Genomic DNA, 14,168 nt, shown 5'->3' with positions numbered 1-14,168 from the left:
TTCGCTGCCTAGGCAACGGAACAATTCTAAACAATAATATTATATTGTATAATTGTCACGATTGAAGTACCATATTGTTGCGTAAAAGTAGTGCGTTCGGCTGATAACCGAACAATCGGTGGTTCTAATCCAATCGAGTGCGTTTTTTTTCGTGTGAAAAAATAAATTATGTGTTACGTGTCACACGCAAAAAATACACTCTGATCTGATTTCCCAAACGCGCCAAAAGAAATATAACTTCAAAAATGATAAATATGATATGTCGTATTCAGACAGTTAATTATCCCGGGATGTTAACTGTGAGGCCTGATGTTTTTTTAGCGCGGCCGGTCATAACCACAATTAATAACGGCGAGCTGTCAAATGTTGAGTTAACATTATGTCTTACTTGATTCTAATCGGATGCATTTGGAACCAAATAAGACGCAGTGCCGTGTGTTAACAATTATTAACTATTTGGAATACTGCCGAGGTACTCTATGTTTAACTAAAAAGCTGGCGCTTCCTGAACTTGTAGGATAAACCACCATTGCCTACACACGACCCCAAATACTAAATACTACCTTATTTGCTAAGGATATATTATTTTAATTTATTTACCTGAGGATTGTACAACTCTTCCCATTTAGGAGTGATGAAAAATTTGATCCCTTCAATGGCTCCCTCCAGAGTGACTGCCCTGTAAAATAGCGTTATATTTCACATACATGGTATGTCACATAAAATATTATAGTGTGGTATAGTTACTAAAATACACGGTCGACAAAAGAGTAACTAACACTATTCTCAACGAACGACGATTTTTCCACTAGAAAACAAATTAACAACCTCCTCACGGCGAAATATAACTTAGTTACAATAATTGGTTAATTAGAATATTTATAATGGCTAACTTTCATAGTTCTGAATTGTCGTAGGTAGTTCGGTTTATCGCTGTTCTGTTTTGTCTCCGTTCTGTTTCTTCATGTTCTGATATAATATCATGATCTCTTTTGTCCGGTTACCTACTTAATCATAGACAGTCGTTTACTGTTTGTAGCCTTGATAATAGTGTTTAACCGAACTAGCTATCGACTTAAAAAAACATCTGTAGAATTTAATATACGAGTAGCTTGGCTATTATCATTTTACGTTGATTATTTTTTTAATAACTGAATGAGTAATAATGGTAGATTAGAAGGTTAGATGAGTTATCTCATTCACTGCGGACCTGTTAATTACTATTTAATTATCACATTTAATTAACATGCTAATAGTATCTAATGACCAACTAATTGAAATTAATTAATGAAAAATCGCACACAATTATAATATTTTGTTTCGGTTACCTGATGAGCAAGGCAAACATGACGACGTACGGGAAGAGGGCCAAGAAGTAGGAAGCCTTGCCTGAACTCTTCACTCCTCGCAGCATCACGAGAAAGACTCCAGTCCATGCCGCTAGCAAGCAAAGGGTTAGCCTCCAGTCAGGTGATCCTATTAACAGTGCACATACATGATTAATCAATTAATTAATTTTAACTTAATATTCTGTGTAAAATGTAAGTCCGAGGTAAAACTGCGCGTGTATACATAGGGATTGCAATACCGGTATTTCAAAGCCGGTATTCCAGTATTTATCAATACCGAAAAACCGGTTTTAAAAATCCAAAATACCGTAATTTTTGGTATTAAGAAAGCACACTCGTTTACGTTTTTTAAAATGAATTTAATATTATTTATCCATTACTTTGTACTGTTTTGTCCATAAAATTGATTACCTACCTATGTTATGCTGCTAAAATGAAAATATATTGACTAAATCGAGGTGATATAATAATAAAACAAAATCCATCAAATATACCTATGTATAAAATTGTCTTGATGAACTAGCCTTTTGGAGGGCTTTAATTGAAATTACCAATATATTCAAATTATTTGTAAAAATCACCAGTTCTACAATATTATGATCAATGCATATTTTAAAATGTCAACTTAATAAGTGTAGGTAAGTAGGTAGGTTCTTGCTATATAATAATGCTTTAAAGAGATTTAATAGCTATAATATGTACTGATAAATAATTCAGTTTTTTTTATATTGTAACGAATACTGGTATTCAAGAATAAATACCGAAAAATCGGTATTGATATTTTTATTCGGTATTGCAATCCCTATGTATACACTAAAAATTGAGTCTCGTAAAGTAATAATAAGATTAAAAGTGTACTTGGTTTTTCATAATAATTAAACTTTATAATTGTGAATAATATTTTATATAAAATTGTAATTACCTATTCCGTCGTCAATGGATGATTCCTTCTGTCTCAATACCTCCCTCCTGCAAAAAAATATTTATAAATGAGTTCAATATTGCTACAGTAATTATAATTTGAATCAAAAACGTTATTTAAAAACCAATAAATATTCTTCATTTTAAAGGCGTATCAGCTAAGCTTTCTGTCCCAGTGTGCATTTTCCATTGATGAGTGGGCATAGTAGCGTCTGCAGATATCGAAAGGCGAAACACCAATCGCAAAAAAAAATACTAAAATGAAAAAGTACTGGTTGGGCCAAATATGCTAGCCATCGTCCTTTCTTCCCACCTACCCACAAATCCATATTTATTATTGTCGCCATACCAGGGCGACCAAGCGATTACGGGTCATCAGGCGACCGTGATTGAATAACGTTCAGTTAGCTCAAGACAACTGGTGCGAGTAGGCCTGTTACCGCTAAGCCACAGTTTATTGATTAATCCAATTAAACAGAAACATCAAAAAATCGGTCGCGTTCCGGGCTTTTGATAGTCTAGCCGTCGTTAACTACCGAGTGACTCAACATGCATATGTTCGATCTTCGTAATAAATCAATTACGGTTTGAGCGAACGTCGCGTCTATCATCAACTTCATATATTATCATCCATCAAAAGTGTACCGTCCGTTTACCAGTGCGTGAGTGCGCGAACACCGAACCGGCCCCACCGCGCGCCAGTCCCGTCACCAAGTACAAAACTTAATTCAATTATTAGAATTAAAATTCAATAATTATGTTACGATATTACGTGATGCAGAGTCCTCGACGTTAAACAGCTGTTCTAACAAGAATAATATAAAGAAACGCGTCACATGTTCTTCCTTTCGTCCAATTGAGCGTTATAATAAGAATAATTTAGCATGTTTTTCTCACAGGTCGCCGAAATTGGCTTCTTAAAGTTAGGTGCGTATCTTAGAGCTTGTCCAGATGACGCGTGTCTCACCGCGATAAGTCGCGAGTGCATGTGGACGGCTCAATGAGGTCACATGTAGCTCGACCAAGCGCGAGAAGTGACATGCGGTGATTACACGCGGACGGCTCAATGAGGTCACATATACCTGGAATGCGCATTAATTTTTGCGCGCAGTCAAATCGCGCCATCTGGACAAGGCCTTACGCGCCAAAGTATGGTTCTGTATCGCGCTCTGAGATTTTAAATTATTCTTATAATGAAAATGAAAATACATTTTGTAATTTAAAAATTAACGTTGTAATCTTCTTCTTCCTGAGAGACTGTTATTGGTAGGGCCTAGGGGCGGCAGGTTATATGAAAGTATGGTGAAGCAGGCTGGTATGGTGAAAAAGTATGGTGAGGCGGGCTGGTAATCAAGTTGCGGCAAAATTTCCACGTTAACATTATATTATATGGTACGTTATGATGACCAAAGTAAATCCTCCGTGATGCCCTCAATTTTTTTATCAAGTCCCTATTTATCGTAAGTTGTCGCTATTGTTGGCCTGCTTCATTCAGTTGTATGAGAAAGCTGATTCCTTGCCCCTCTTTTTATTTAATACCTCTATGGGTAGGGCACAGAAAAATATTTAAACCTGTAAAAAAATACTTATATAGTATAGTGTGCGTACAAAATTACTTAATATTGGGAAGGAGCGCAGACACACGGCATTGCAGTCGATGTGCGTAGACGTGCATCGACGCATGTCTTATTTGATTCCAATCGGATGCAATTGGAATCAAATAAGACCCTGAGATGACGCACGTCTATGCACGTCCACTGCAGTGCCGTGTGTCTGCAGCGTTATTCGTCTTAAGGCATAAAGTCCACTAAAGCGGACTTGCGGGGCGCTCGCGCATATTCTATGTGAATCATCGAAAATACAACGTAATCAAATACGCCAGCGCACACTGGATTTGACGACGCATTGTGCCCGCCTGCCCCATGATTCATCGTTTTTTGGCTTCTCAGCGATACGAATTAACGAAAATACAACGCAGTCCATTCATTGAACATGGTTAGCAAAATCACGCTCCTGGAAGCGTCGTCGATAGACGGGCGAGAAGCCATTATTTAATAACAGTGAATTCTTTGTTTAGTTATTGCGTGTCCGATATTTCGCTGGTATAATGATGTCATCGTGAATATTAATTACAAGCCCCGAGAAATTTAATAATATTTTTATTGCTTTGTTATGGAGAGACGCTGATAATAATTATTATTTTGTGCTCCTTGAGCCCCTTATTACATAGGTGAAGGGTAATGCGCGGGTGGGAGGGGGCCTACTTCGTAGAGAGCGCACCGAGCGCCGCGTTGGTGGGCTTTATGCCTAAGACTGAAATTTAATGAGTCGTCATGTACTATCTATAAGTATACGATACAATAAACAAAGTGTGTAAGTGTAATGAATATTAATAGAGCAAACAATAAAATTAAACACGAATTAGTAGCTGATTTTTTTTTTCAGTTTATTACGAAATGCGCGTGAGATTGAGTACTTACTGTTGTCATACAATAAAATATACTTTCATTTATTATTGCCCGTTTTATTTTTATATACCTACGTTTAATGATGTTTTATAACTACTCTTAAAAATAGGATTATACTGCTTAGTTTCTGAATAAACTTGCTAATTGTTCAATAAAATATTATGTAAGTATGACAAAAATAATTTTACATGATTATAAATTATAATATTATTATTAATTATTAATTATACATCATCATCGAGAAGTATATTTGCATTTAGGTACCTATCGCAATGTGACCCATATCTTATTTTATTACTTATTACGATTTCAATAATTATTATTAATATGAAACACTAAGTGTGACATACATAGATTGATAGTTAAGTACATTAATTTATAAGCGGTAAATACTAATCGACCTACTTAATAACTTTTCTGTTTAATTAATTATAAGTAGCTATCAAGTTTCAAATATTATAGACGAAAACATACTTCATCTACTGAGGAGATTCCCAACCTTTTTTGTGTTTGGCGAAACCCTTGAGACACTTTTGAAAATGTTGCAGAACCTCTACCTACCTGACAAAAAAATCACTATCAAAATTTGTTCTATTTGTACATTAATTATCCACCCCATAGCAACGCATGACTTGTCTAATCGCACGCAATGTCACAGCTAGGGGGGCTAGTAAACTACACTAAATAATTAAGGTGAATACTCCACCTTCTAGAGGTATACAGCGGAAAATACGGAGCTGGTTCAAATTTGTTAAATAACCAGGTGACATAAATTTAATATCATATTATATTATGAGGTGCAGAGGTGCATGCTGGGCATAACGCGAAAGGAAAAAAGAGGAATGAGTGGATAAAGGAGCAGACAAGGGTTTGCGATGTGATAGAGTTCATTAAAAGCCTCAAATGGAGATGGGCCGGACACATTGCTAGAAGAAGAGACAATCGTTGGACTAATTTAGTCATCCAGTGGTATCCAAGAGGTACAAAACGTCCGCAAGGTAGACCTAGAGGCCGCTGGATCGATAAAATGATAAAGTTCTGCGGAAGTACGTGGCAACGCAACGCACAGGACCGAGAGAAGTGGAAGCAGCTTGAAGAGGCCTTCATCCAGAAGTGGATAGATTCAGGCTGATGATGATGATTATATTATTATTATTATTTTTCACTGATTTTTTTGTAATATTCAAAAGTTTTGATACCAGGGTTCGAAATGGACCGGAGCGTACCGAAGAACCGTTCCGGTTCATAAAATCCTCAAGATTATCGCTTCGTCTAGTGGAAATATTTATTTAACAGTCTGAGCTAGATATGTCATTTATAATAAAAAATCGAACATTATTCTTATAAAATACACAATTAGATAAATGTGTTAGTATTTTCGTAAAATTAACAAGCGCTCCGGTTCGTAAAATTTTCAATGTAAAGCGCTGGTTGATAGGATACCGTTGCCAAGTATAGGCTGGTTCTTTTACCTTCGATATGGCATCCTTATTTAATTATAATACTATACTGTACATGTATTTGGTAAATATAATATATATGTGTGCACGTCTAGGTGATAATATTAGCATATTAAATGGATGGTTTTAAAAAGGTTGTTTTCGCATTAGTAAAATAAATGCTAAATAGTTTACCCTCAATAAAAATGGATGATTTCTTATGTTATTATCATTAAACACTTTGCAGGCGACATGTATCTAAATTAATTTATTTAATTTTTACATCTATTTACAGATTAAAAAATGCAGTTATACTGATAAATGGATTAAACTCCTTGATCTAAAAGTTTACCTACCTGACCCATTATCGCTTATCTACTGTGTCAACATTTACGTTTACAATCAATTATTAATAATTAAGATAATGTGCATTAATAATTAATAACACATGTGTATTCTGTTTCGTTTATTAATTATTCACAATTTGACAGTTCGATGTATTCAGTCACTGATAAATATTTCACAAAATGGCTAAATCTTATATATCAGTTCCTCCCAAGTATTTTCTTGTCACAACCATGCCCCCCCACACCCTGAAGTGGGCCCCAGACTAGGATTTTTGGCGGGCCCCCCTACTTATCGCTAAGGATAAAGGCATTGTGACGCTCCACAGTAGCGTTTTCCAAATGGTGTACTAAATTAATTAATGTGTATATTTTTATATTTTAATCCATTTGAAATATGGAATTGTCGAGATACACAAATAAAAATTGTATCGTACAAATACGTAATTTTAAATAATAACATTATTGAAGGAAAATAGCGCCGCAGGCGACTTTTTTTACTATTAGAGAGAATTTGTGATGTGTATTCATAAGAGGGCTCGCACATCAGAACTCGCCGCATGCGTCTTACGACGAATTCGTCGCTGTGACGTCATCGTAAACCAAGAAACAAACGTTATCAAATGGAGCTTCGCAGATTGGCCGATGCAACTGCAACTCTGCGACCCTGCGACATTCGTCTAGTTGCATTGGCCAAAGCCTGCATGTCGATGTCCGGCCAATATCGACTCCGCGCATGCACACAGCTGCAGAATCGGGCGAATCGGCCATTTCTCTCCAGACTGTCGCTGCGTTTGGTAGAGCTAGAGCTAGCAGCGCTAGGCAGATGTGCGAGGTTGTGATCGTGCAACATTCGCCGGCAGTCTCGAAGGTTTTAATTTATGGCCGTCAGGCACACAAGGCGATTTGTGATGTGCGAGCCGGCTAACACTTATCTGATCGATTCGCCAAGCCGGACCCTTCCTGAGCCCGGGCTCCTAGGCTAGAGCCCAGTCACCCCCCCCCCCCCCTTTGTGGGTGCCATGGTCACAATACACTATTTGAATACAACAACAAAACATCGGAGCAAACTGAAGGATACATCATTATCTTCGTTTTATCCACTCCTAATTAAAATAGAGTTCATACTTTTGTCAATACTATTGTTTTAGTATAATTATAACTTTTTTAACTCTTGGAAAATGCTATATAAATACCTGAAATTGCATGCCTGATTTTATATTGTATCAATTATTATATTGTATTCAAGAAGATTGTATTTGGAGGACAAGGTATTATGAGGAACTGTACACACTTTTACGTGTATAGAATGTCGGAGGATATACCAACAAGGCGGGCTATGTATGCAATCCCCGAGGCCAAGACAAGACCTGTGGGTCTATTCTATGCTTATCGACCGCTAAAGTGATAAAGTGATAAATATTATCAAACTTAGGGTAGGTTTATATCAAAATATTAGCACTTATTGTAACAATTACACGAAGTTGGTTTTTATTGTTGCAATAAGTGCTATATTTTAACAGCACCTATCTTGCTGCTGTTAAAATATCGCACTTATTGCAACAATAAAAACCAGCTTCGTGTAATTGTTACAATAAGTGCTAATATTTTGATACAAACCTACCCTAAGTTTGATACTATTTATCAATTTAGTGTTCGATAAGTATAGAATAGACCCACTGGACGGCCGAAATTGAGATGGCTGGACGCGCTACAAGAGATTTAAGAATGCTCAGTCAATGCAACTGGAGAGTATCAGCACATGGATCGTTAAGGGTTGTAATGCCATATAAATGATAATAATATGTATCCATAAATAAATTTAAAAAATGGCTTGTTTAAATCTTCGCTCCATCGATAATAAAATATTATTACCTTTCGACAGTTATAAATAAAACATCGACGTAACCTTGAAATTTGAAGCTCAATACACACAATGTTTCTAAAAAATATATATAAAAGATTTAAAGCCGTTGACTTCAGTATCAATTGGAATATTAAATTATTCAAAAAAAAATTAATCCTTTAGCAGCTACGATGTTTTTTTTTAAATTCCCAGTGAGAAATGCTACACTTTATAATAATTATTGTTGCTAAACAAAATTGTAGTATCATTTTATCTTACTTTTTTATTGGTTTTATGACATCAGAATATTAACACATTGCGACTGATAGTAACATCACTAGCAATAAGGTTATAAATATTATATATTACATTTATAAATGTTTTATTAATATGGTTTTAATACTTTGGACGCGAAAGACGCACACGGTGCGTAATGACCTGGCGGCCGATCGATGTAATTAACGTGCATTTTAAAGGGGGCAATTAAAATCTCATTATCTATTCAGCAGCGAAAGCGTTAATAAAACACACTTGGGAATATTTCAGCCCAATTTTTTGATATCACTAATGCCTCACGCGCGTAATTAAGTTTATCGTTTTATTGACAATTAGAAGTTTTATAATGAGGTAGGCACCTACGTAGACGTTCATATCTATAAATCATCTAACCCATAAAAGAATTGTTAAAAATTAATTAATTGTGCAAAACAAACAGAATAAAATTCGGTTTAATAATGGTGCAGTAGGAAAGTATTGAAATAAATTATCATTGCAAGCATTACGACGTCAACAACAATCGTTGTTAGCATTTCTCGTTGTTATTATAAGCAACGGTATATCGTTTTTTCTTTTGCATTCAACGGGTTAAGGTCAATGTCATCACACCAAATGCAATGAATCACGCGGTTTTGGGTAGATTCTAGTAGAACTTTGTACGAGACGTGGCGTGTGATGGAGAGAAACCATGTTGTGTGCCATACTCACAAAGCATTGGGTTGGATAGCGTCTTTTTGATAAGACTCTTTTGATTGAACTAATAAATACATAATTTATTAAAATATGACTTACAGAAAGAAGTGCTCAGAGCTACTGGTCTTATTAGTAGAATCCTCTGAGTTGTTTGACGTAGAGTAGCAGTTCGGTCCCCACTCTGGTTTGCAGGATGCCCAGGGAAGCTCCGCCTGGAAGGACTGGATCAGGTAGAAGAGAGTCAGCGCCATCAAGGAAACATAATATGTCACTATGCACGTCGTCCCGATGACTTGGCCCACTCCGACTCCTGTTGATGGAAATTATAGAATAAATTTTAATAAAACGTCACTCTAAGTACTTAGTTTATTTGGTGATACTGCAATAATGAGAATCCAACTATTTATTGACCGAAACGGGTGTGAAGATCACCATCTTAAGACGATACATCAGTGAAACGACAAATAATTTTCAACTATAGGCGCGACGAAATTTTGGACTCGCTGGCATTCGGAGAGAGAACGTCGAGCTGGGAACACGTCAACTTGTTTCGTGATGGCGACGGGGGTATTAATTCTTACATCGTATAAAGATTACTAAAAACGTTACCCATTTACTTGAAAAAGAAAACATGTCAATGAATATATTATTATTGTTCCTAATAGAACGATAAACAGAACATTAAATGTACGCATGTTGGATTTATATGACAAATTATATTTCGTTCGGCATGAGTCATTTGCACCCGCGACCCCCAATCCGCGCATCGCCTAGCCACGATCTTTTTAGACCATGCCTGAACTGAGGTATAGCCTTAATACAGAATAATTACCAAAAGTTTGTTTATATTTACATAGCTTGTAAAAAAAGTCAGAAATATACATAAACATTCAAGACAAATTGTAGGGCGTAATGGTAAGGGTAATGGACCGGAGCGCACCGAAGCGCACCGAAGCCACCCGAAGCGCACCGAAGCGCTGTTCAGGTTCATAAAACCCCAAATTTATCGCTCGTCTTGTGGGAAAAGTAATTTGCCCGTCCTAGCTAGATAGGCTATATAACAAAAAAATAGCACACTGATTTTTTTATAAATACACATAAAATTAGATAACTATGTATTCATATGTTTATCTATGTAAATATTTTCGTAAAATTATCGGGCACTCCTGTTCGTAAATGTTTCCATTCCGAGCGCTGACAAATTTTGAATATAGAGGGATTCCTATTTCATAGATTGAATCCAATAAAAATGGAAATGGTACAAACAATAAAAATAAAAGAACCAACAAAATTAAAACTAATACCATTCGCTGCGGACCTTTTAATTAATATTTAATTACCACATTTAAATAACATGCTAATTATATGTAATGGCCACCCGATGGGCAACGCACCAGTAAATATACTTATATAGGTATACATAATCTTTTTAAGACTACAACAGTCCTAGAGGCCCAATGACAGTAGTGTAGTTTAACAACAGTGTATTTAGTAATATAAGTGAAATAATCACACACAGGCTTTGAGAAAATCGCATATATATAAGTGTATATATATACATTCTGTGTCCTCGTCGGGAATCGAGCTCGGCTCCAGCGCCTTACGTACTGTACCACGAGAGCCACATGAGACTGATATTACTATAGAATTACACTTCTTCTTCTTCTTTCTCGGCACTACATCCCGGGGCGGGATTTGGCCTCCTCTACAATTGTCCTCCACACGCTCCTTTCCCTGGCTGCTCCTCTCCAGTCTCCAGCCCTCCCCATCTTTCTCCAGTCCTCTTCGATACAGTCAGCCTACCTCTTCTTTGGTCTGCCCCTAGGCCGTTTCCACTGTGGGATCCATTTGGTCATGATTTTTGGCGTCCTGTGCTCAGGCATTCTCTCAACGTGTCCAGCCCACCTTAGTCTTTGGGATCGACAGAATTTCACCACCGTTTCATGTTTTATTAATTCTTCTAACTCGTGGTTCATTTTTATCCTGTAACTTCCATTTTCCAATGTGGGCCCGAAAATTCTCCTGAGGATCTTTCTTTCGAATATGGCCAGTTTATGTTCTTCCCTTTGAGTGAGGCACCATGTCTCACAGCCATAGGTAGCTACTGGTCGAATAACTGTTTTGTAGATAAGCAGTTTGCTATTCTTGCTTAGGATTTTCGAACTCAGTAGACCCTTACAGGCGTAGAAGCACTTATTAGCAGCTATGAGTCGTATGTTCACCTCTTCTGTTGTTTTATTGAGTGTGTTTAGGTTAGAGCCCAGGTACACTATACATACTAATATACCATAATTATATAAACTGTTATTAAAATAGAAATATATACCTACCTATACTATAATATAATATGAATAATACGTACATGTTAAAAATATTAAATTGCAAACCTTTTAATCCAGGTGTGATGGCCCACATCCTGATGGAATTTCTCCCTGAGAACTGTCCAAGTGCCATCTCCATGTAGTACATCGGTTTCCCCACTACGAACAAGACTATGATGTATGGGATCAGGAACGCACCACCACCGTTTTCATATGCTGTGAACGGAAACCTCCATATGTTTCCGAGGCCCACTGACATAGCGATGCAGGACATGAGGAATTCGACGCCATTAGACCAGGTTGGTCTTTCTTGGACACCTTTTTTCTAGAAAAAAAACCGATAATATTTTGCATTATAATATTATATCTTGTAAAATAGAGCGCCTAATTATTACTCTAATTAGTATCTACCAGTGACAAAGGGTGGAGGTAGGCCGTTAAGATCCGACATAAATAGTGCACAGTAAACATTATCAGTCATATATATGTGATTTCATTGACATAAGAACACAAATTACAGATGGTGTTGGACCAGTGGCGAAGGGTGGAGGTAGACTGTTAAGATTCGACATAAATAGTGCACACTAAAGTTTGTCAGTCATATATATTTGATTTTATTGACCTAAGAATACAAATTACAGATGGTATTGGACCAGTGGCGAAGGTTGGAGGTAGGCTGTTAAGATCCGCCATAAAAAGTGCACATTAAACTTTGTCATATTTTTTTTTTCATTGAAATAAGACTAAGTACACTTTACAGATGGTGTTTTGGCAACAGAACACTTAATAATATACTGTATACCTGTACCTATGCTTTCTTAATACCGAAATTACCGGTATTATGGATTTTTTTAAACCGGTATTTTGGTATCGATAAATAATTGAATGCCGGTATTGCAATCCCTAGTTGTTAGCCGTTGACTCTTTGATATAGATCAAATATACCACATATTGTGATTTTTGCCAGACTATACAATTTATTGAGCCTGCATCCACGATTTCAGAAACGGGTTCTCTAACACTACTCTACCGTGGGGCGCAAATAGATGATTGAGATATTAATAAAATTGAAGATTCCGTATTGTAAATAAGTACACATCTTAATTTTCGATCGGTTTTCCTACAGTTCACTACAGATTTACCTATATAGTGCAGTGGCGAAGGGTGGAGGTAGGCTGTTAAGATTCGACATAAATAGTGCACACTAAAGTTTGTCAGTCATATATATTTGATTTTATTGACCTAAGAACACAAATTACAGATGGTGTTGGACCAGTGGCGAAGGGTGGAGGTAAACTGTTAAGATCCGCCATAAAAAGTGCACATTAAACTAAGTATGTCATATTTTTTTTTCATTGAAATAAGACTAAGTACACTTTACAGATGGTGTTAGTTAAAAATTCAAGCCATAATAGATAATGTCAAAAAATACTCGTCTATCTATAAAATAAGTATCTAAAATTATGCAATTACATTTTCAAATCTTGTGTCTTATTCGTTGAATAAAAATAAATAGTTTTTTTTTGTGATTTTACCGAGGCTTTGACTATGACTCGCTGTCATATCGCCTCTTCTCTTCTAGAAGGGGATCCGCCGATCAGGCCCTCGCTCTAATTCTGTTAAAGGACTTTACAATTTGGCCTAGCTCTTCCATCTTACCCACCGCCAGGGCACCTTTCAATTCGTCGACATTCTCATATATATCCGCAATTCGCAGCTGTACTCCATGAAGTTCATATTTAGGGCATTGTAGTGCTTTATGTACAATGTCCTCTAAAACATGACATTCATCGCAGAGCTGCGATTCGCTTCTTCCCATGAGGACATCAAATCTTTTTCCCATTGTGTGCCCTGTTCTTAGCCTCAGTGTAACTTAAGCTCGTTCCTCGTCAAACGAGACTCTACAAACCAGGGCACGAACCGTGATGATGGTAGAATAGAGTTACCCCATTTCCCCTTTTCTAATGATACCCTATGGTGAAAATCTATCCTCGTACTTTGGCACATTTCCTTTATAGCCTCATTCCAGTCCAGGTTTTCTGGTATCAAATAGTTTATTAAAATAATTATTGTTGCTCAATCCATTTTCCCTAATTTTCGAAATGTTCCTTATTATGTGTGGAGTGAAAAATTTACTGGTCACTGCTTCGAGATAATTAATTATATTGCACGACCAAAAATCATCTCGTGGTAAAGAGGTCATATATGAAAAAACGGGAATGGGACGACTGGCCTCCGGACAATTGGACGCCGCACTGTCGTAGACACGTGTAAACGAGGTATTTTAATCAGTTTCTATCTACTACTTAGTAGTTTGAATTCATTTTACTCTTAAAATAATGTATTCTTTATCGCGGAATACCATTACCTTGCCTAAGGCTTTATATTAAATAAAAAACTCTTTTTTCGTTAGAACTTAAACATATGCACGATTAAATCATTGTTTACGTCTGCATATTTACATTCTTACCAACTATTAAATCATAATATAATCATTGAAGTATAAATAAT

The 14,168-nt window shown here is 36.5% G+C and overlaps 1 protein-coding gene across 2 annotated transcripts in view; it reads right to left on the bottom strand.

The window, feature by feature from the left end:
* The window catches only part of LOC147070342 (sodium-dependent nutrient amino acid transporter 1-like), a 93,799-nt gene that overhangs the window by 31,836 nt on the left and 47,795 nt on the right, over window positions 1–14,168 (bottom strand). For both annotated transcript variants that reach the window (XM_085949441.1, XM_085949442.1), the window contains exons 3-7: window positions 11,724–11,982; window positions 9,436–9,646; window positions 2,272–2,318; window positions 1,329–1,476; window positions 601–679 (exon numbers count right to left, since the gene is read on the bottom strand). In XM_085949441.1, coding sequence (XP_085805567.1) covers window positions 601–679; window positions 1,329–1,476; window positions 2,272–2,318; window positions 9,436–9,646; window positions 11,724–11,982 — 744 coding nt within the window. The remainder of the gene's footprint in view (window positions 1–600; window positions 680–1,328; window positions 1,477–2,271; window positions 2,319–9,435; window positions 9,647–11,723; window positions 11,983–14,168) is intronic.

This window comes from Rhyacophila brunnea, unplaced genomic scaffold, assembly GCF_057557595.1.
Source record: "Rhyacophila brunnea isolate RB1 unplaced genomic scaffold, BYU_Rbru_1.0 scaffold_22, whole genome shotgun sequence".
NCBI classification, from domain to species: Eukaryota; Metazoa; Arthropoda; class Insecta; order Trichoptera; family Rhyacophilidae; genus Rhyacophila; species Rhyacophila brunnea.
Note: the sequence above shows the minus strand (reverse complement) of the source record. Positions and strands in the feature narration are given on the sequence as shown.